The sequence below is a fragment of the Hemiscyllium ocellatum genome, chromosome 38 (assembly GCF_020745735.1).
Source record: "Hemiscyllium ocellatum isolate sHemOce1 chromosome 38, sHemOce1.pat.X.cur, whole genome shotgun sequence".
Classification (NCBI taxonomy): Eukaryota; Metazoa; Chordata; class Chondrichthyes; order Orectolobiformes; family Hemiscylliidae; genus Hemiscyllium; species Hemiscyllium ocellatum.
Window position 1 is genome coordinate 21,791,773 of NC_083438.1, and position 23,066 is coordinate 21,814,838.

Genomic DNA, 23,066 nt, shown 5'->3' on the forward strand with positions numbered 1-23,066 from the left:
CAGTCCCACACTGACCCCCCAGGGATAGACACCGGGTACTGCAGTCCCACACTGAACCCCAGGGATAGACACCTAGTACTGCAGTCCCACGCAGTTCCCCCAGGGATAGACACCTGGTACTGCAGTCCCACACTGTTCCCCCTGGGATAGACACCTGGTACTGCAGTCCCACACTGCCCCCAGGGATAGACACCTGGTACTGCAGTCCCACACTGACCCCCAGGGATAGACACCTGGTACTGCAGTCCCACACTGTTCCCCCAGGGATAGACACCTGGTACTGCAGTCCCACACTGACCCCCTGGGATAGACACCTGGTACTGCATTCCCACACAGTTCCCCCAGGGATAGACACCTGGTACTGCAGTCCCACAATGACCCCCATGAATAGACACCTGGTACTGCAGTCCCACACTGACCCCCAGGGATAGACACCTGGTACTGCAGTCTCACACTGTTCCCCGAGGGACAGACACCTGGTACTGCAGTCCCACACTGACCCCCTGGGATAGACACCTGGTACTGCAGTCCCACACTGTTCCCCCAGGGATAGACACCTGGTACTGCACTCCCATACTGTTCCCCCAGGGATAGACGCCTGGTACTGCAGTCCCACACTGACCCCCAGTGATAGACACCTGGTACTGCAGTCCCACACTGACCCCCAGGGATAGACACCTGGTACTGCAGTCCCACACTGACCCCCAGGGATAGGAAGCTGGTTCTGCAGTCCCACACTGACCCCCTGGGATAGACACCTGGTACTGCAGTCCCACACTGACCCCCCAGGGATAGACACCGGGTACTGCAGTCCCACACTGAACCCCAGGGATAGACACCTAGTACTGCAGTCCCACGCAGTTCCCCCAGGGATAGACACCTGGTACTGCAGTCCCACACTGTTCCCCCTGGGATAGACACCTGGTACTGCAGTCCCACACTGCCCCCAGGGATAGACACCTGGTACTGCAGTCCCACACTGTTTCCCCAGGGAGAGACACCTGGTACTGCAGTCCCACACTGTTCCCCCAGGGATAGACACCTGGTACTGCAGTCCCACACTGACCCCCTGGGATAGACACCTGGTACTGCATTCCCACACAGTTCCCCCAGGGACAGACACCTGGTACTGCAGTCCCACAATGACCCCCATGAATAGACACCTGGTACTGCAGTCCCACACTGACCCCCAGGGTTAGACACCTGGTACTGCAGTCTCACACTGTTCCCCGAGGGACAGACAACTGGTACTGCAGTCCCACACTGACCCCCTGGGATAGACACCTGGTACTGCAGTCCCACACTGTTCCCCCAGGGATAGACACCTGGTACTGCACTCCCATACTGTTCCCCCAGGGGTAGGCACCTGGTACTGCAGTCCCGCACAGTTCCCCCAGGGATAGACGCCTGGTACTGCAGTCCCACACTGACCCCCAGTGATAGACACCTGGTACTGCAGTCCCACACTGACCCCCAGGGATAGACACCTGGTACTGCAGTCCCACACTGACCCCCAGGGATAGACACCTGGTACTGCACTCCCACACTGACCCCCAGGGATAGACACCTGGTACTGCAGTCCCACACTGACCCCCAGGGATAGACACCTGGTACTGCAGTCCCACACTGTTCCCCCAGGGATAGACACCTGGTACTGCTGTCCCACACTGACCCCCATGGATAGACACCTGGTACTGCTGTCCCACACTGACCCCCAGGGATGGAGACCTGGTGCTGCAATCCCGCACTGACCGCCAGGATAGACACCTGGTACTGCAGTCCCACACTGACCCCCAAGGATATACACCTGGTACTGCAGTCTCACACTGACCCCGAGGGATAGACACATGGTACTGCAGTCCCACACTGACCCCGAGAGATAGACACCTGGTACTGCAGTCCCGCACTGACCCCCAGGGATAGGAACCTGGTTCTGCAGTCCCACACTGACCCCCTGGGATAGACACCTGGTACTGCAGTCTCACACTGACCCCCAGGGATAGACACATGGTACTGCAGTCCCACACTGACCCCGAGAGATAGACACCTGGTACTGCAGTCCCGCACTGACCCCCAGGGATAGGAACCTGGTTCTGCAGTCCCACACTGACCCCCTGGGATACACACCTGGTACTGCAGTCCCACACTGACCCCCAGGGATAGACACCTAGTACTGCAGTCCCACGCAGTTCCCCAGGGATAGACACCTGGTACTGCAGTCCCACACTGACCCCAACGGATAGACACCTGGTACTGCAGTCCCACACTGACCCCCCAGGGACAGACACCTGGTACTGCAGTCCCACACTGACCCCCAGGGATGGACACCTGGTACTGCAGTCCCACACTGACCCCCAGGGATAGACACATGGTACTGCAGTCCCACACTGACCCCCAGGGACAGACACCTGGTAATGCCGTCCCACACTGACCCCCAGGGATAGACACCTGGTAATGCAGTCCCACACTGACCCCCATGGATAGACACCTGGTACTGCAGTCCCACACTGACCCCCAGGGATAGACACCTGGTACTGCAGTCCCACACTGACTCCCCAGGGATAGACACCTGGTAATGCAGTCCCACACTGACCCCCATGGATAGACACCTGGTACTGCAGTCCCACACTGACCCCCATGGATAGACACCTGGTACTGCAGTCCCACACTGACCCCCAGGGATAGGCACATGGTACTGCAGTCCCACACTGACACCCAGAGGGCGGAGCCTGGTACTGCAGTCCCACACTGACTCCCAGGGATAGACACCTGGTACTGCAGTCCCACACTGACCCCCAGGTATAGACACCTGGTACTGCAGTCCCACACTGACCCCCAGGGATAGACACCTGGTACTGCAGTCCCGCATTGACCCCCAGGGATATACACCTGGTACTGCAGTTTCACACTGACCCCCAGGGATAGACACCTGGTCCTGCAGTTTCACACTGACCCCCAGGGATAGACACCTGGTATTGCAGTCCCACACTGACCCCCAGGGATAGACCCCTGGTACTGCAGTCCCACACTGACCCCAAGGGATCGACACCTGGTACTGCAGTCCCACACTGACCCCCATGGATAGACACCTGGCACTGTAGTGCCGCACTGACCCCCAGGGATAGACACCTGGTACTGCAGTCCCACACTGACCCCCAGGGATAGACACCTGGTACTGCAGTCCCACACTGACCCCCATGGATAGACACCTGGCACTGTAGTGCCACACTGACCCCCAGGGATAGACACCTGGTACTGCAGTCCCACACTGACCCCCAGGGATCGACACCTGGTACTGCAGTCCCACACTGACCCCCAGGGATAGACACCTGGCACTGTAGTGCCGCACTGACCCCCAGGGATAGACACCTGGTACTGCAGTCCCACACTGACCCCCAGGGATAGACACCTGGTACTGCAGTCCCACACTGCCCCCTTGGGATAGACACCTGGTACTGCAGTCCCACACTGACACCCAGAGGGCGGAGCCTGGTACTGCAGTCCCACACTGATCCCCAGGGATAGACACCTGGTACTGCAGTCCCAGACTGATCCCCAGGGATAGACACCTGGTACTGCAGTCCCACACTGACCCCCAGGGATAGACACCTGGTACTGCAGTTTCACACTGACCCCCAGGGATAGACACCTGGTACTGCAGTCCCACACTGACCCCCAGGGATAGACACCTGGTACTGCAGTTTCACACTGACCCCCAGGGATAGACAACTGGTATTGCAGTCCCACACTGACCCCCAGGGATTGACCCCTGGTACTGCAGTCCCACACTGACCCCCAGGGATCGACACCTGGTACTGCAGTCCCACACTGACCCCCATGGATAGACACCTGGCACTGTAGTGCCGCACTGACCCCCAGGGATAGACACCTGGTACTGCAGTCCCACACTGACCCCCAGGGATAGACACCTGGTACTGCAGTCCCACACTGCCCCCTTGGGATAGACACCTGGTACTGCAGTCCCACACTGACACCCAGAGGGCGGAGCCTGGTACTGCAGTCCCACACTGATCCCCAGGGATAGACACCTGGTACTGCAGTCCCAGACTGATCCCCAGGGATAGACACCTGGTACTGCAGTCCCACACTGACCCCCAGGGATAGACACCTGGTACTGCAGTCCCACACTGACCCCCAGGGATAGACACCTGGTACTGCAGTCCCACACTGACCCCCCAGGGACAGACACCTGGTACTGCAGTCCCACACTGACCCCCAGGGATAGACACCTGGTACTGCAGTCCCACACTGACACACAGGGATAGACACCTGGTACTGCAGTCACACACTGATCCCCAGGGATAGACACCTGGTACTGCAGTCCCACACTGACCCCCTGGGATAGTCACCTGGTACTGCAGTCCCACACTGACCCCCAGGGATAGACACCTGGTACTGCAGTCCCACACTGACCCCCCAGGGATAGACACCTGGTACAGCAGTCCCACTCTAACACCCAGGGATAGACACCTGGTACTGCAGTCCCACACTGACCCCCAGGGATAGACACCTGGTACTGCAGTCCCAAACTGACCGCCAGGGATAGACACCTGGTACTGCAGTCCCACACTGGCCCCCAGGGATAGGAACCTGGTACTGCAGTCCCACACTGGTCCCCCAGGGATAGACACCTGGTACTGCAGTCCCAAACTGACCGCCAGGACAGACACCTGGTACTGCAGTCCCACACTGACCCCCAGGGATAGACACCTGGTACTGCAGTCCCACACTGTTCCCCCAGGGATAGGCACCTGGTACTGCAGTCCCGCACTGACCCCCAGGGATAGACACCTGGTACTGCAGTCCCACACTGTTCCCCCAGGGATAGACACCTAGTACTGCAGTCCCACACTGACCCCCTGGGATAGACACCTGGTACTGCATTCCCACACAGTTGCCCCAGGGATAGACACCTGGTACTGCAGTCCCACACTGACCCCCTGGGATAGACACCTGGTACTGCATTCCCACACAGTTCCCCCAGGGATAGACACCTGGTACTGCAGTCCCACACTGACCCCCAGGGATAGACACCTGGTACTGCATTCCCACACTGTTCCCCCAGGGATAGACACCTGGTACTGCATTCCCACACAGTTCCCCCAGGGATAGACACCTGGTACTGCAGTCCCACACTGACCCCCTGGGATAGACACCTGGTACTGCATTCCCACACTGTTCCCCCAGGGATAGACACCTGGTACTGCAGTCCAACACTGACCCCCAGAGGGTGGAGTCTGGCACTGCAGTACCACACTGACCCCCAGGGATAGATACCTGGTACTGCAGTCCCACACTGTTCCCCCAGGGATAGACACCTGGTACTGCAGTCCCACACTGACCCCCTGGGATAGACACCTGGTACTGCAGTCCCACACTGACCCCCTGGGATAGACACCTGGTACTGCAGTCCCACACTGTTCCCCCAGGGATAGACACCTGGTACTGCAGTCCCACACTGACCCCCTGGGATAGACACCTGGTACTGCAGTCCCACACTGTTCCCCCAGGGATAGACACCTGGTACTGCAGTCCCACACTGACCCCCAGGGATAGACCCCTGATTCTGCATTCCCACACTGTTCCCCCAGGGGTAGGCACCTGGTACTGCAGTCCCACACTGTTCCCCCAGGGATAGACACCTGGTACTGCAGACCCACACTGTTCCCCCAGGGATAGACACCTGGTACTGCAGCCCCACACTGACCCCCAGGAATAGACACCTGGTACTGCAGTCCCACACTGACCCCCAGGGATAGACACCTGGTACTGCAGTCCCACACTGTTCCCCCAGGTGTAGGCACCTGGTCCTGCAGTCCCACACTGACCCCCAGGGATAGACACCTGGTACTGCATTCCCACACTGTTCCCCCAGGGGTAGGCACCTGGTACTGCAGTCCCACACTGACCCCCAGAGGGTGGAGTCTTGTACTGCAGTCCCACACTGACCCCCTGGGATAGACACCTGGTACTGCAGTCCCACACTGACCCCCAGGGACAGACACCTGGTGCTGCAGTCCCACACTGACCCCCAGGGATAGGCACCTGGTACTGCAGTCCCACACTGACCCCTAGGGATAGACACCTGGTACTGCAGTCCCACACTGACCCCCAGGGATAGACACCTGGTACTGCAGTCCCACACTGACCCCCAGGGATAGACACCTGGTACTGCAGTCCCACACTGACCCCCAGGGATAGGCACCTGTACTGCAGTCTCACACTGACCCCCAGGATCGACACCTGGTACTGCAGTCCCACACTGAACCCCAGTGATAGGCTCCTGGTACTGCAGTCCCACACTGACCCCCAGGGATAGACACCTGGTACTGCAGTCCCACACTGTTCCCCCAGGGATAGACAGCTGGTACTGCAGTCCCACACTGACCCCCAGGGATAGACACCTGGTACTGCAGTCCCACTCTGACCCCCAGGGATAGACACCTGGTACTGCAGTCCCACACTGACCCCCAGGGATAGGCACCTGGTACTGCAGTCCCACACTGACCCCCAGGGATAGACTCCTGGTACTGCAGTCCCACACTGACCCCCAGGGATAGGCACCTGTACTGCAGTCCCACACTGACCCCCAGGGATAGACACCTGGTACTGCAGTCCCACACTGACCCCCAGGGATAGACACCTGGTACTGCAGTCCCACACTGACCCCCAGGTATAGACACCTGATACTGCAGTCCCACACTGACCCCCCCAGGGATAGACACCTGGTACTGCAGTCCCACACTGACCCCCAGGGATAGACACCTGGTACTGCAGTCCCACACTGACCCCCAGGGATAGACACCTGGTACTGCAGTCCCACACTGACCCCCAGGGATAGACTCCTGGTACTGCAGTCCCACACTGACCCCCATGGATAGGCACCTGTACTGCAGTCCCACACTGACCCCCAGGGATAGACACCTGGTACTGCAGTCCCACACTGACCCCCAGGGATAGACACCTGGTACTGCAGTCCCACACTGACCCCCAGGGGTAGACACCTGGTACTGCAGTCCCACACTGACCCCCAGGGATAGACACCTGGTACTGCAGTCCCACACTGACCCCCCCAGGGATAGACACCTGGTACTGCAGTCCCACACTGACCTCCAGGGATAGACACCTGGTACTGCAGTCCCACACTGACCCCCAGGTATAGACACCTGATACTGCAGTCCCACACTGACCCCCCCAGGGATAGACATCTGGTACTGCAGTCCCACACTGACCCCCAGGGATAGACACCTGGTACTGCAGTCCCACACTGACCCCCAGGGATAGACACCTGGTACTGCAGACCCACACTGACCCCCCAGGGATAGACACCTGGTAGTGCAGTCCCACACTGACCCCCAGGGATAGGCACCTGATACTGCAGTCCCACACTGACCCCCAGGGGTAGACCCCTGGTACTGCAGTCCCACACTGACCCCCCAGGGATAGACACCTGGTACTGCAGTCCCACACTGACCCCCCAGGGAGAGACACCTGGTACTGCATTCCCACACTGTTCCCCCAGGAGTAGGCACCTGGTACTGCAGTCCCACACTGACCACCAGGGATAGACACCTGGTACTGCATTCCCACACTGTTCCCCCAGGGGTAGGCACCTGGTACAGCAGTCCCACACTGACCCCCAGAGGGTGGAGCCTTGTACTGCAGTCCCACACTGACCCCCTGGGATAGACACCTGGTACTGCAGTCCCACACTGTTCCCCCAGGGATAGACACCTGGTACTGCAGTCCCACACTGACCCCCTGGGATAGACACCTGGTACTGCAGTCCCACACTGACCCCCAGGGATAGACACCTGGTACTGCAGTCCCACACTGTTCCCCCAGGGATAGACACCTGGTACTGCAGTCCCACACTGTTCCCCCAGGGACAGACACCTGGTACTGCAGTCCCACACTGACCCCCAGGGATAGACCCCTGGTACTGCATTCCCACACTGTTCCCCCAGGGGTAGGCACCTGGTACTGCAGTCCCACACTGACCCCCAGGGATAGACACCTGGTACTGCATCCCACACTGTTCCCCCAGGGGTAGGCACCTGGTACTGCAGTCCCACACTGACCCCCAGAGGGTGGAGTCTTGTACTGCAGTCCCACACTGACCCCCTGGGATAGACATCTGGTACTGCATTCCCACACTGACCCCCAGGGATAGACACCTGGTGCTGCAGTCCCACACTGACCCCCTGGGATAGGCACCTGGTACTGCAGTCCCACACTGACCCCCAGGGATAGGCACCTGGTACTGCAGTCCCACACTGACCCCCAGGGATAGTCACCTGGTACTGCAGTCCCACACTGACCCCCAGGGATAGACACCTGGTACTGCAGTCCCACACTGACCCCCAGGGATAGGCACCTGGTACTGCAGTCCCACACTGACCCCCAGGGATAGGCACCTGGTACTGCAGTCCCACACTGACCCCCAGGGATAGACACCTGGTGCTGCAGTCCCACACTGACCCCCAGGGGTAGACACCTGGTACTGCAGTCCCACACTGACCCCCAGGGATAGACACCTGGTACTGCAGTCCCACACTAACCCCCCCAGGGATGGACACCTGGTACTGCAGTCCCACACTGACCTCCAGGGATAGACACCTGGTACTGCAGTCCCACACTGACCCCCAGGTATAGACACCTGGTACTGCAGTCCCACACTGACCCCCCCAGGGATAGACACCTGGTACTGCAGTCCCACACTGACCCCCAGGGATAGACACCTGGTACTGCAGTCCCACACTGACCCCCCAGGGATAGACACCTGGTACTGCAGTCCCACACTGACCCACTGGGATAGACACCTGGTACTGCATCCCACACTGACCTTGGCGTAGACACCTCGGACTGCAAGCCAGCAGTTATCACCCCCTCCCGGGGATGGATTGCTGGGACTGTAGTTCCATGGTCTGCTTGTTATGTAGCCCTGGTGAGATGCTGTCTCGTTCAACATGGGCAGGAGATTTATCGTTGAACTGTCCTGTCAGCTGTGATACTCTTGATCAATGTGTCTGTGCCCACTCTGTGTTTTATTCACTAACCTTGGCTGTTCTCTCCTCACACCAGGACAGCGATGAGCTGAATGAACTCTGCAAACCTGAGGCACAGCTGGCTCTGGACATCCGCCTGACAACTAAGCGGGCTCCACGGTCCAAGTTCCTCATTGTTCATTTCCACGGGGGAGGGTTTGTGGCTCAGACCTCCAAATCCCATGAGGTAAAACGTTCAGACCTTTCCCTGAGTCTGCTCATTCTGGGGTGGAGCGGGTTCGAGCTGTGAGGGAGAACGGTGACCACACGGGGTTAGGTACATAGTAAAGCTCCCTCTACACTGTACACCATCAAACACTCCCAGGGACATGGACAGCACGGGGTTAGATACAGAGTAAAGCTCCCTCTACACTGTCCCCCATCAAACACTCCCAGGACAGGGACAGCACGGGGTTAGATACAGAGTAAAGCTCCCTCTACACTGTCCCCCCATCAAACACTCCCAGGGACAGGGACAGCACGGGATTAGATACAGAGTAAAGCTCCCTCTACACTGTCCCCCCATCAAACACTCCCAGGGACAGGGACAGCACGGAATTAGATACAGAGTAAAGCTCTCTCTACACTGTCCCCCATCAAACACTCCCAGGGACAGGGACAGCACGGGGTTAGATACAGAGTAAAGCTCCCTCTACACTGTCCCCCCATCAAACACTCCCAGGGACAGGGACAGCACGGGATTAGATACAGAGTAAAGCTACCTCTACACTGTCCCCCCATCAAACACTCCCAGGGACAGGGACAGCACGGGATTAGATACAGAGTAAAGCTCTCTCTACACTGTCCCCCATCAAACACTCCCAGGGACAGGGACAGCACGGGGTTAGATACAGAGTAAAGCTCCCTCTACACTGTCCCCCCATCAAACACTCCCAGGACAGGGCAGCACAGGGTTAGATACAGAGTAAAACTCCCTCTACACTGTCCCCCATCAAACCCTCCCAGGGACAGGGACAGCACGGGGTTGGATACAGAGTAAAGCTCCCTCTACACTGTCCCCCATCAAACCCTCCCAGGGACAGCATGGGGTTAGATACAGAGTAAAGCTCCCTCTACACTGTCCCCCATCAAACCCTCCCAGGGACAGGGACAGCACGGGGTTGGATACAGAGTAAAGCTCCCTCTACACTGTCCCCGATCAAACCCTCCCAGGGACAGCACGGGGTTAGATACAGAGTAAAGCTCCCTCTACACTGTCCCCCCATCAAACACTCCCAGGGACAGGGACAGCACGGGGTTAGATACAGAGTAAAGCACAGTGTTAAACTGGGCCCCCCCCCACCTCTCTCTGACCCACTCCCCCTATCCCTCTCTGTGTCTGTGTAGCCCCCCTCAGAACGAGATGCCCCCCCCAGTCCTCTGCCCTGTGACATTGAGCAGTTCCCCCTCCATCCTCTCCCCTGGGCTCTCCCTGGTGCGTTGTGCTGCTAGCTGCTGCGTGTTGGGGGTGGGGTTGGGTTGTTTCTGGCTGTGGTGTGACTCTCTCCCTGTCTCCCCCCCCCCCCCCCCACGCCCCCCCCCTCACACAGGCCTACCTGAAGAGCTGGGCCCAGCAGCTGAACTCGCCGATCCTGTCTGTCGATTACTCCCTGGCCCCCGAGGCCCCATTCCCACGCGCCCTCGAGGAATGCTTCTTCGCGTACTGCTGGGCCGTGAAGAACTGCCACCTGCTGGGTAGGTCTGCATCCCCTCCTCCCCCCCTCCCCGGCACTGTGGGAGACCCACATCTCCAACCCCCCCCCTCCCCTCCTCACCAAGACCAGAGCGGACGGTGTGGGACACAGGCAGAGGGGAGGGCACGTCTGCAACTTCCAGTGTTCCTCGGAACAGGCTGTTCACTGTCACTGCAGGATCATAGTAAAGGAGGGACAACACTCCGGGCTATCTCCCTGTCCCCCCCCCCCCCCACCCGTCTTTCTCCTCTCCCTTTCTCTCTTTGCCTCATCTTTCTCTCTCCCTCCCTATTTCCCACTCTACCTTTTCTCTCTCCCTGCCTCTTTCTCTCTCTCCCCCGTCTCTCTCTCTCTCTCTCTCGCTGAATTAGCTTTATTGTCACATGTACTAAATGAGTACAGTGCATAGTTTGTAAGTCACTTATAATACATTTTCTGTCTCACTACATCTCTCCGTCTCTCCCCATCTCTCTCTCCCTCTCCCCGTCTCTCTCTCTCTATATCTCCCACCGTCTCTCTCTCTATATCTCCCACCGTCTCTCCCCATCTCTCTCTCTCTCCCTATCTAGCTCTCTCACCTCCCCATCTCTCTCTCCCTCTCCCCATCTCTCTCCCTCAACCCCCATCACTCACTCTCTCTCTCCCCCCGTCTCTCTCCCCCCGTCTCTCTCTCTCTCTCTCTGTCCCCCGTCTCTCCCTCTCCCTCTCCCATCTCTCTCTTTCTCTCTTGCTCTCTCTCTCTCCCCCCAGCTCTCTTTCCCTCTCTCTCTCTCTCTCTCTCTCTCTCTCTCCCTCCGTCCCTTTCTCTATGCCCCCTCTGTCTCTGTCTCTCCTTCCCTGTCTGGGTGTGAGTGAGGGGCTGGATGACAGTGGAGTGCCGCACTGTCGGAGGGTCAGTGCTCTGTGGGCTGGGCTGGGCTGGGCTGGGTGGGGCGGGGTGGGGTGTACAGGGATGTGTCACTGCGCCCCTCATTGTCACCTCCCATTCTGCCTCCCCTTCAGGATCGACGGGAGAGAGGATCTGCCTGGCCGGGGACAGTGCCGGTGGGAACCTTTGCCTCACGGTGTCGATGCGAGCTGCCTCATATGGAATCCGCATGCCAGACGGGATCATGGCCGCTTACCCAGCAACCCTGCTGCAGGCCAGCGCCTCGCCATCCCGTCTACTCACCTTCATCGACCCACTGCTGCCCCTCAGTGTGCTCTCAAAGTGTCTGAGTGCGTACGCAGGTGAGGTGCATCCGAGAGACCTGCAGGCTGGCTGCATCCCGACTGTGGGCTAGCATGGCGACCACTTAACAAGGTCTAGCCCAACAGTGCTGAGGGAGTGGGCACTGTCAGAGGGTCAGTGCTGAGGGAGTGGGCACTGTCAAAGGGTCAGTGCTGAGGGAGTGCCATTCTGTCAGAGGGTCAGTGCTGAGGGAGTGGGCACTGTCAGAGGGTCAGTGCTGAGGGTGTGCTGCACTGGCAGAGGGTCAGTGCTGAGGGAATGGGCACTGTAGGAGGGACAGTGCTGAGGGAGTGCCGCACTGTCGGAGGGTCAGTGCTGAGGGAGTGCCGCACTGTCGGAGGGTCAGTGCTGAGGGAGGGCCGCACTGTCGGAAGGTCAGTGCTGAGGGAGTGCCGCACTGTCAGAGGGTCGGTGCTGAGGGTGTGCCGCACTGTCAGAGGGTCAGTGCTGAGGGAGTGCCACACTGTGGGAGGGTCAGTGCTGAGGGAGTGCCATGCTGTCGGAGGGTCAGTGCTGAGGGAGTGCCGCACTGTCGGAGGGTCAGTGCTGAGGGAGTGCCGCACTGTCAGAGGGTCAGTGCTGAGGGAGTGCCACACTGTGGGAGGGTCAGTGCTGAGGGAGTGCCATGCTGTCGGAGGGTCAGTGCTGAGGGAGTGCCACACTGTCGGAGGGTCAGTGCTGAGGGAGTGGGCACTGTCGGAGGGTCAGTGCTGAGGGAGTGCCACACTGTCGGAGGGTCAGTGCTGAGGGAGTGCCGCATTATCAGAGGGTCAGTGCTGAGGGAGTGGGCACTGTGAGAGGGTCAGTGCTGAGGGAGTGCCACACTGTGAGAGGGTCAGTGCTGAGGGAGTGCCACACTGTCGGAGGGTCAGTGCTGAGGGAGTGCCGCACTGTCGGAGGGTCAGTGCTGAGGGAGTGCTGCACTGTCGGAGGGTCTGTGATTTCTCTGTCCCTCCACCCCCGCCCCCGGCCCAGAGTCTGGAACACTGAGACTGTCCCGTGACCCTGTGCGTTGTGTGTTGACAGGGACGGAGGCTGCATCCAGTAGCTCCAGGAATACCCACAAGACGGATTCCCTGAGCCTGGTTCGGAACGATGTGGCAGCTCTCCTGCTCCGAGACATGCGACTGGGAGCCTCGGCCTGGCTCAACTCCTTCATTGACAGCAGCAAGAGCAGCCGTAAACCGGGTAGGGAGCCCTTTCATCGTTCCGCCAACTCCTTCCCCCTCCCACACCCAAACCCCTCCATCCTGCTTTCAATTCGTCCCTGAACACTCTCTCCCTCCCCAAACGCCCTCTGTCCATCACAGTTTGACCTCTACTAGAGTGGCCGCTGACCTCAGCTGGTTGCTGGGATCTTGCTGTTCCTTTGCACACTGAAGTTTAGTGGGGGGGCTGTGAGGAGGGGTCTTTATCCAGGGTTCATGCCCCAGGGGTTGCGATGTAGCGACCAGATCAGTCTCCACCACGCAGTCACCTGGAGCAGGCTGGGGGAATGACCCAGTGCCTCGGGGCCGCAGGGAGCTCACTGTGGGGTAGGGGCTGTTCCGGACAGGGTCAGGGGTACAGGGACAACCTCCACACCATGGATCCACACAGAGGGAGGCTGTGATTGGAGCTTCTTCGAGGGAGGGAGCTATGTGATTGGAGGATCATCATGGGGGACTCTGTGATTGGAGAATCATCGAGAGGGGGATCTATGATTGGAGGATAATCAAGGAAGGATCTGCGATTGGAGGATCGTCAGTGAGGGCGAATTTGTGATTGGAGGGTCGGGGGAGTGTGGTCTGTGATTGGAGGATTGTCGAGAAGGGATCTGTGATTGGAGGATTGTCAAGAGGGGGGGTCTGTGATTGGAGGATTGTCGAGAGGGGATCTATGATTGGAGGATTGTCGAGAGGGGATCTATGATTGGAGATTGTCGAGAGGGGGGTCTGTGATTGGAGGGTTGTCGAGAGGGGATCTATGATTGGAGGATTGTCGAGAGGGGGGTCTGTGATTGGAGGGTTGTCGAGAGGGGATCTATGATTGGAGGATTGTCGAGAGGGGGGTCTGTGATTGGAGGATTGTCGAGAGGGGGGTCTGTGATTGGGGGATTCTCGAGAGGGGGTCTGTGATTGGAGGATCGTCAAGGTGTGGGTGTGAGATTGGGGGATCGTCTGACAGTCATAGAGGGAGGGTGAGTGAGTGGTCAGGGCAGAGGGGGGAGTGTGATAGATATAGAACAGTAGAGGAGGGACAGAGAGAGAGAGAATGAGAGAGGTCAGGGGGCGGGGAGGGGGAGGAGGAGTGGAGGGCGAGGGGAGGCAGGGTGGTGTGGTGTCATGGCCTCCAGGGATAACTGAACGAGAGTTTGGCAGGGAGGCGCACACAGGGAGCAGACTGGAGCAAGCCCTACTGGTGTAGGAGGAGAGAGAGAGCTAACCAGAAGGGATATGGGAAGGAGGGTTGCACACAGACCTGAAGGATGACCCTGAGATAATGTCAGCTGTGGTTACTACATGCTGTGGAAATGATGCTGTGTCTCAGGGCTGGGAACAATAGCACTGAGGAAATGCTGCCGGGGTTTGGGAGGAGTTGGCTATTTAAAGTAACACGGTGACATTATCCAGCAGGAAAATCAGCCAGAAGGCATTGCGGGGCCAGAGAGAATGTAGGGGAATGTAGACAGATATTGGGATGGGGAATTTGTTCCACTCCTGAACTGCCACCAGCCCAGGATCAGGATCAGGTGTTAATGTTATCCTGAACTCCCTCTGTCCCTGGATCGGGATCAGGCGTTAATCCTATCCTGAACCTCCACTGTCTTCGGATCGGGATCAGGCGTTAATCCTATCCTGAATCCCCACTGTCCCCAGGATCGGGATCAGGCGCTAATGTTATCCTGAACTCCCACTGTCCCAGGATCGGGATCAGGTGTTAATCCTATCCTGAACCCCTAATGTCCCAGGATTGGGGTCATATGTTAATCCTATCCTGATCTCCCACTGTCCCCAGATCGGGATCAGGTATTAATGCTATCCCGAACTTCCACTGTCCCCGGATCGGGATCAGGTGTTAATGCTATCCTGAACTCCCACTGTCCCAGGATCGGGATCAGGTGTTAATCCTATCCTGAACTCCCACTGTCCCAGGATTGGGGTCATGTGTTAATCCTATCCTGATCTCCCACTATCCCCGGATCGGGATCAGGTGTTAATGCTATCCTGAACTCCCACTGTCCCAGGTTTGGGATCGGGTGTTAATCCCACCCTCCATGCCCGCTGTTTCCGAATTGGAATCAGGAGTTAATCCCACCCTCCATGCCCGCTGCCATGGGATTTGATTTGGGAGTTAGTTCTCTGAGCTCATCCCCAATATCCCAGGATTGGAATGAGGAAATGGCATCCACACCTGGGGTCAGGATCCTGTCCAGGTGCGGGGGGTGGGAGTAGGGGTGGAGCAGACGAATGCCGTTCCTGTTGGTAGGGAGGAGGTTGACATGGTCACTGCCTTGTCAGTTGAGGTATCTCTGACTGGCACGTTGCCTATCTGCTCCGTGTGTGAAAGCTGAGCTGTGTCTTGTCTCTGTACAGTAGGATTGCAGCTCTGGGCTTGCCTTAGGCAGCCCCTCACCCTGCTGGTACAGCTGCTGCAACTCAAGAAGCCGGTCATTTCCCACTGTCCTGTCTCCGGTAGGAAGCTTCGCTTGGCTGTCGCCTGGCTTTTGTCTCCCTTTGTGCATTCCTGCATGCACTCCCCCTCCTTAGTAACTGTTCCGTGGACCCTGTGTCTCGTTCTGCATGGGCCCTTTATTCACCTCAATCTGTCGCCGCTTGCCTCTTTCCCTTTGCACGCTCTCCCAGCGTTATCGGGAGGTGAAGCAGTAACACAGACTGTCGCCTGCCGGGCATGGTTTAGGATAAGGCGCAGGGGGCTTATTAGTGTCACAATGAGCACTAACAGGATCATTCAGTAAGTGCTGTTGAATTGCAGAATCTATTCTCATAACCGTTCTCAAAGTGCAGGCGCAGATTGACACAGAGCTGTAATGAAGGATCATCTCAATTCCAAACGTTAGCTTGCTCTCTCTCTACGACTGCTGTCTGACCCCACTGTCATCCCCAGCACTTTGTTTTGTTGACTTAAATTTGCAAAGTGGTTCATTCACAAGAGACCATGGGCCGTTGCATTTGAGTTAAAAATCACACAACACCAGGTTTATTTGGAAGCACTAGCTTTCGGAGCGACGCTCCTTCGTCAAGAACCACCTGATGAAGGGGCGTCGCTCCGAAAGCTAGTGATTCCAGAGAAACCTGTTGTACTAGAACCTGGGGTTGAGGGATTTTTTAGTGTTGTTCCCCCTCCCCCAGTCCCACACCGGCCCCTCCATGTCATTGCATTTGAGGCCAGTGCAGAGAACCTTCTCGACCTGAATTCCAGCGATGGGGAGCCTCTCCTCTGAGGAGGGAATGGCAGTTTTGACCGAGAGAGGAACCAAAGGTACATGAGATGTGGAAGAGGGTTGACCAAATTGACCTGGAGAGGATGGTTCCTCGTGTTGGGGCAGACTAAGACAAGAGGTCAGCGTTTTTCAGCTAAGGGGTGGCAGATTTAAAAGAGAATCGCACGTCTCTCCAGATCAGGACTTATACACTTAATGGTAAGGTCCTGGGGAATGTTGCTGAACAAAGAGACCTTGGAGTGCAGGTTCATAGCTCCTTGAAAGTGGAGTTGCAGGTAGATAGGATAGTGAAGAAGGTGTTTGGTATGCTTTCCTTTATTGGTCAGAGTATTGAGTACAGGAGTTGGGAGGTGATGTTGCGGCTGCACAGGACCTTGGTTAGGCCACTGTTAGAATATTGCGTGCAATTCTGGTCTCCTTCCTATCGGAAAGATGTTGTGAAACTTGAAAGGGTTCAGAAAAGATTGACAAGGATGTTGCCAGGGATGGAGGGTTTGAGCTACAGGGAGAGGCTGAACAGGCTGGGGCTGTTTTCCCTGGAGCGTCGGAGGCTGAGGGGTGACCTTATAGAGGTTTACAAAATCATGAGGGGCACGGATAGGATAAATAGACAATGTCATAGAGTCATAGAGATGTACAGCACGGAAACAGACCCTTCGGTCCAATCATCCATGCCGACCAGATATCCCAACCTAATCCAGTCCCATTTGCCAGCACTTGGCCCATATCCCTCCAAACCCTCCCTATCCATATACCCATCCAGATGGTTTTTAAATGCTGTAATTTTACCAACCTCCACCACTTCCTCTGGCAGCTCGTTCCACACACGTACCACCCTCTGTGTGAAGAAGTTGTCCCTTAGGTCTCTTTTATATCTTTCCCCTCTCACCCTAAACCTCTGCCCTCTAGTTCTGGACTCCCCCACCCCAGGGAAAAGACTATCAATGCCCCTCATGATGTTATAAAATTCTATGAGGTCATCTCTCAGCCTCTGAAGCTCCAGGGAAAACAGCCCCAGCCTGTACAGCCTCTCCCTGTAGCTCAAACCCTCCAACCCTGGCAACATCCTTGTAAATCTTTTCTGAACCCTTTCAAGTTTCACAACATCTTTCCGATAGGAAGGAGACCAGAATTGCACGCAATATTCCAACAGTGGCCTCACCAATGTCCAATACAGTCGCAACATGACCGCCCAACTCCTGTACTCAATACTCTGACCAATAAAGGAAAGCATACCAAACGCCTTCTTATGTCTTTCCCCTGAGGTGGGGAAGTCCAGAACTAGAGGGCATTGGTTCAAGGTGAGAGGGGAAAGATTTAAAAGGGACCTTTTTCACCCAGAGGGTGGAAGGTGTGTGGGATGAGCTGCCAGAGGAAGTGGTGGAGGCTGGTACAATTACAGCATTTAAGAGGCATTTGGATGGGTATATGAATAGGAAGGGTTTGGAGGGATATGGGCCGGGTACTGGCAGCTGGGGACGAGATTGGGTTGGGATATCTGGTCGGCATGGACGGGTTGGGCCGAACGGTCTGCTTCCATGCTGTACATCTCTATGACTCTAAAGGATCACACGAATCCATGGAATTTGCTGTCCCAGGGAGTGGTGGAAACCTGGCCAATCAGTGAAATTATATTATTAATTGGTAACGGGTAAAAGGATTATGGGAAGGTGGCAGGAAAGCAGAGTTGAGGCTGCAATTAATATTGAAAGGTGAAGGCAGACTCGAGGGGGCTGAATGGCCGCCTCCTCATCCTAGCCCTTGTGCCCTGAGACGCAATGGCAAGCCAAAGGCATATTTTCCAAACTGTGCAACTTTGTTTGACTCGTCAATGGTAGCCTTGACCAACAGGAGCCAGTGGGTGACCTCCTTTCCTGTTGGGGTGAATTGTCGAAATTTGGCACTCTTGCACTCGGTCCTGATGAGGGAGAAGGAAAGCAAAACTGCAACACATCTCCCCGTTTCCGTAATCAAGTGGGCCGTCCGTTCCTCACCGCGTGGGCGTGAGTGGGTTCTGGCTGTCCCACCTCCCGCTTTGGAACCGTGACGAGAAAACGGGTTATCGTCCAACAGGTTTATTTGGAAGCACTAGCTTTCGGAGCGGCGCTCCTTCATCAGGTGGTTATGGAGAATAAGATCGTAAGAGACAGAATTTATTGTGACAGGTTCAGAGCGTCGTGGTATTTTAAACAAAAGCCAGGATTGTTTGTTGTGGGGTGCCGCACGTTGAGAGAACGATGACGCTTTCAGGGACTGGGAGAGGGTGCGGGCCGCAATAGAAATGCACGTCCCTCCCAGCTGGGCTGAGGCGAGTGTTGGGAGTATTCAGGGGGTTTGTGCGCAGAGGGGTTGGAGCCCCTCACCACCCTCCCCCGTCCTTTCCCTGGTGTGCGGGCGACGAGACTGACAGGAGCTTGTCTTCTTTACACCCCCCTCCCCCCTCTCCAGAGACAGTACGGAAGAGCTGCTCCGAGGCAGCACTGACCGTCACCAGCAGCAGCACCACCACCTCCAGCAGCTCGTCCACAGACCTGGAGCAGGGCTTCGTGATGAGCCGGACCTGCCAGGAGCTGGGAGAGAGCAGCAGCCCAGCGCCAGAGCCGCCAGCCAGGGGCGGACCGCGGGCCTCGTTCTACCAGGACGGGGGAGAGGAGGAGGAGGAGGAGGAGGAGGAGGAGGCACGGTCGCAGCCCCCCGGCCTGCAGCGGACCCAGTTCCCCGGGGGATTCCAGCCCCTCCGCAGTCAGGCAGCGGCGGCCACCATCAAACTGCAGAGCTCAGCCATCGTCAGGAACCCCTTCATGTCGCCGCTACTGGCCACCGATGACATGCTCCAGGGGCTGCCCCCGGTCCACCTGGTGGTGAGTGTGACCCTGCGGGGGCTCTCCGCTCACCCCCCACCTTTGTCTGCAATCCCTTCACCCGGGACCCCCACCGTGAGGAGCGGGAGGGTCTCGGGGGGGTCCCGGGTCAGTGTCGGGCGGGGGAGAGAGGGTTTGTGGGAGTATAGTGCCTCAGGGGGTCCCGGGGGGGTCGGGGGAGGGTTTGGGGGGGGGGGGGAGTGTGTCTCACGGGGTCCTGGGTCAGTGTAAGGGGAGAGGGTTTGTGGGGTAGTGGGTCTCAGGGGGTCCCGGGTCAGGGTGGGGAGGAGAGGGTTTGAGGGGGGAGAGGGTGTCAGGGGGTCCCAGGAGTTGGGGGAGGGTTTGAGGGGATAGTGGGTCTCAGGGGGTCCCAGGTCAGGGTGAGGGGGAGAGAGTTTGAGGGGGGAGTTCTCTCAGGGGGTCTCGGGTCAGTGTAGGGGGAGATGGTTTGAGTGCGGAGAGGGTCTCAGGGGGTTCCTGGTTGGGGGGGTGAGGGTTTGTAGAGGGAGAGGGTCTCAGGGGGTCCAGGAAGTTGGGGGAGGGTTTGAGGGGGGAGTGGGTCTCAGGGGATGCCAGGTCAGGGTGGGGGTGAGAAAGTTTGTAGGAGGAGAGGGTCTCAGGGGGTGTTGGGGTGGGGAGTGGTCGAGGGAGGAGTGTGTTGGGGTGGAGGGGGTTGGGGTTGAGGTGGGCAGGGAGAGGTTGTTTGGGATGGGGGGGTGTTGGGCTAAGGGTGGGGTTGCTGTGGGCGGGGAGGGGTGTGTTGGGGTGGGGTTGCTGTGGGCGGGGAGGGGTGTGTTGGGGTGGGGTGGGGTTGCTGTGGGCGGGGGAGGCATGTGATGGGATGGGGGGTGTTGGGGTGGGGTTGAGGAGGGCGGGGAGGGGTGTGTTGGGGTGGGGTGGGGTTGCTGTGGGCGGGGGAGGGGCGTGATGGGGTGGGGGGGGTTTGCTGTGTGTGGTGGGTGGAGGGGTGTGGGGGGGTGGGGGGGTGGGATTGGGATGGGGTTTGGGTAGCTGTGGGCGGGGGAGGGGCGTGATGGGGGGGGGAACTGTGTTGGTGCATTCACCAACTCATCGTTGTTGGGGTCAGGTGTTGACGATGCTCTTTCTGTTCACCCCCCCCCCCCCCACCGTGTCCCATACACGTCCCCATCCTCTTTCTGTCCCCTCCCCCTCAATCCCTCCCTCACCCCACTCCCCCCACCTAACTCTCTCCCTCCTCACTCTCCCCTCCTCACTCTCCCCTTCCTCACTCTCCCCCTCCTCACTCTCCCCTCCTCACTCTCCCCCTCCTCACTCTCCCCCTCCTCACTCTCCCCTCCTCACTCTCCCCCTCCTCACTCTCCCCCCTCATTTCCCCCTCCTCACTCTCCCCCTCCTCACTCTCCCCCTCCTCACTCTCCCCTCACTCTCCCCTCACGCTCCCCCTCCTCACTCTCCCCCTCCTCACTTTCACCCACCTTGCTCTCCCCCCTCATTTCCCCCTCCTCACTTCCCCCTCCTCACTCACTCCCTCCTCACTCTCTCCCTCCTCACTCTCTCCCTCCCCTCACTCTCATCCTGCTCACTCTCACCCTCCTCACTCTCACTCTCTCCCTCCTCACTCTCCCCCTCCTCACTCCCTCCCTCCCCACTCCCTCTTTCCTCACTCCCTCTTTCCTCACCCCCTCCTACTCCCTCCCACTCTCTCCCTCCCCCTCACTCTCTCCCCCTTACTCCCTCCCTCCCCCTCACTCTCTCTCTCCCCCTCACTCTCTCCTTCCCCTCTCCCCATCACTCCCCCTCCCCTCACTCTCCCTTCCTCACTCTCTCCCTCCCCCACTGCCTCCCCCCTCTCACCCTCCCCCTCACTCACTCCCTCCTCTCCACTCTCTCCCTCCCCCTCACTCCCTCCCTCTCTCCCCCTTCCTCCCCCTCACTCACTCTCTCCCTCCCCCACTCCCTACCTCCTCACTCTTTCCCTCCCCCACTCTCTCCCTCCCCCTCACTCCCTCCCCTCACTCCCTCACTCCCTCCCCTCACTCCCTCCCCCTCACTCCCTCCCTCCCCCACTCTCTCCCTCCCCCCTCACTCCCTCACTCCCTCCCCCTCACTCCCTCACTCCCTCCCCTCACTCCCTCTCCCTCACTCCCCCTCACTCTCCCTCCCCCTCACTCCCTCTCCCCCCCACTCTCTCCCTCCCCTCACTCCCTCCCCCTCACTCCCTCACTCCCTCCCCTCACTCCCTCCCCCTCACTCCCTCACTCCCCCTCACTCTCCCTCCCCCTCACTCCCTCTACCCCCCACTCTCTCCCTCCCCCTCACTCCCTCCCCCTCACTCTCCCTCCCCCTCACTCCCTCCCCCTCACTCCCTCACTCCCTCCCCTCACTCCCTCCCCCCCCCACCCACTAGGCCTGTGCCCTGGACCCAATGCTGGACGATTCGGTGATGTTTGCCAAGCGCCTGCGGAGTGTGGGCCAGCCGGTCACCCTGCAGGTGGTGGAGGACCTACCTCACGGCTTCCTGAGCCTGTCCCACCTCTCCCGCGAGACCAAGGCTGCCTCCGCCATCTGCGTGGACCGCATCCGCGAGGTCTTCCAGGGCCGAGCAGCCGCCGGCCAGCCCCGCAAGCACCGCAAGCTGGAGAGGCTGGTCGCCAGGGCGCCGTCGGCGGTGGAGGTCAGGCAGATGGCGGACCTGACGGTGGTCACCAACACCGAAATCGGAGCCTAGACCCTCGCACCGGCTACACTCCCCCCTCGCTGGAGGGATCTTGCTGGAGGGGAGGGGCGCCTCTCCGAGACCACGCCGAACGCCCGCCGTTTCCCTCTCACCGGGGCGCAGAGCCCTCGGAACGGGCACTCACTGTTAACAGGGCTGAGGGACTGCGCACTGAGCTGAGCTGCCGGTGTGCACGGTGAGCCAGGGACGGTGTGTGAGACCCTGGTGTCGGGCCTGGGGCTGACGGAGCTCCCTGAGCCACACCGGGGCTGGGTGATAGCCCACAGCACAATGCTTCCTTTCAGCCAGGACTGGGGCTGGGGAGGTGCAATTCACTTCACCCCCATCAGTCAGATGCTGCCTTCATGTGTTTGTACATGCCTGTCTGCCTGTGTGTATCTGACAGGTCTCTGTGGGGACACATAGTCTGTCTGTTTGTATTTTCCTGTGTGTGTGTCTGTGTGTGTGTGTGTCTGTGTGTGTGTGTGTGTTTGTGTTTGTGTCTGTGTGTCTGTGTGTGTGTGTGTGTACATGCACCCATATATTTGTATCTATGGGTTTGTATTTACATATATGTGTGCCTGTGTGAGAGAGTGTGTGTGTATATACATGTGTATGTGTCTCTTTATATTTGATGGTTTGTGTTTGTGTGTGTATATATATACACATGCATATGTCTGTTTGTGTCTGACAGTTTGTGTGTGTGTGTGTGGGCAGGGTGTTGGTCTGACTGTGTTTTTCTGTGTGTCTATGTTTTTATGTTCTTGCAAGTCCACGTCTTTCCACTGACGTTAAATTCTTCAACTGTGTACATAAACCTGTACATGATTTTAAATGAATTCTTCAGCTGCTTTTACATTGCTGACAGAGGCAGTGTGTTTATTCTGTTACCTCCTGTGTCGTGAGCTCCCCTTCCCCCTCCCCCTCACCCCGCCCAGTTCCCACTTCCCTTGTCACGGTGATCCCTGAGTGCTCTCTCCAACTGTGTGTGTGTGTGTGTGTGTGTGTGTGTGTGTGTGTGTGTGTGCGTGAGTGTGTGTGTGTGTGTGTGTGTGTGTGCGTGTGTGCGT

General features: G+C 58.2%; 1 protein-coding gene across 2 annotated transcripts in view; it reads left to right on the top strand.

The window, feature by feature from the left end:
* lipeb (lipase, hormone-sensitive b) overlaps positions 1 to 22,852 on the top strand; it is a 90,496-nt gene extending 67,644 nt beyond the window's left edge. For both annotated transcript variants that reach the window (XM_060852731.1, XM_060852732.1), the window contains exons 6-11: positions 9,106 to 9,255; positions 10,619 to 10,763; positions 11,765 to 11,992; positions 13,020 to 13,181; positions 18,886 to 19,298; positions 21,688 to 22,852. In XM_060852731.1, the coding sequence (XP_060708714.1) occupies positions 9,106 to 9,255; positions 10,619 to 10,763; positions 11,765 to 11,992; positions 13,020 to 13,181; positions 18,886 to 19,298; positions 21,688 to 22,008 (1,419 nt within the window). In that variant the 3' untranslated portion in view covers positions 22,009 to 22,852. The remainder of the gene's footprint in view (positions 1 to 9,105; positions 9,256 to 10,618; positions 10,764 to 11,764; positions 11,993 to 13,019; positions 13,182 to 18,885; positions 19,299 to 21,687) is intronic.
* Positions 22,853 to 23,066: the final 214 nt, after the last annotated feature.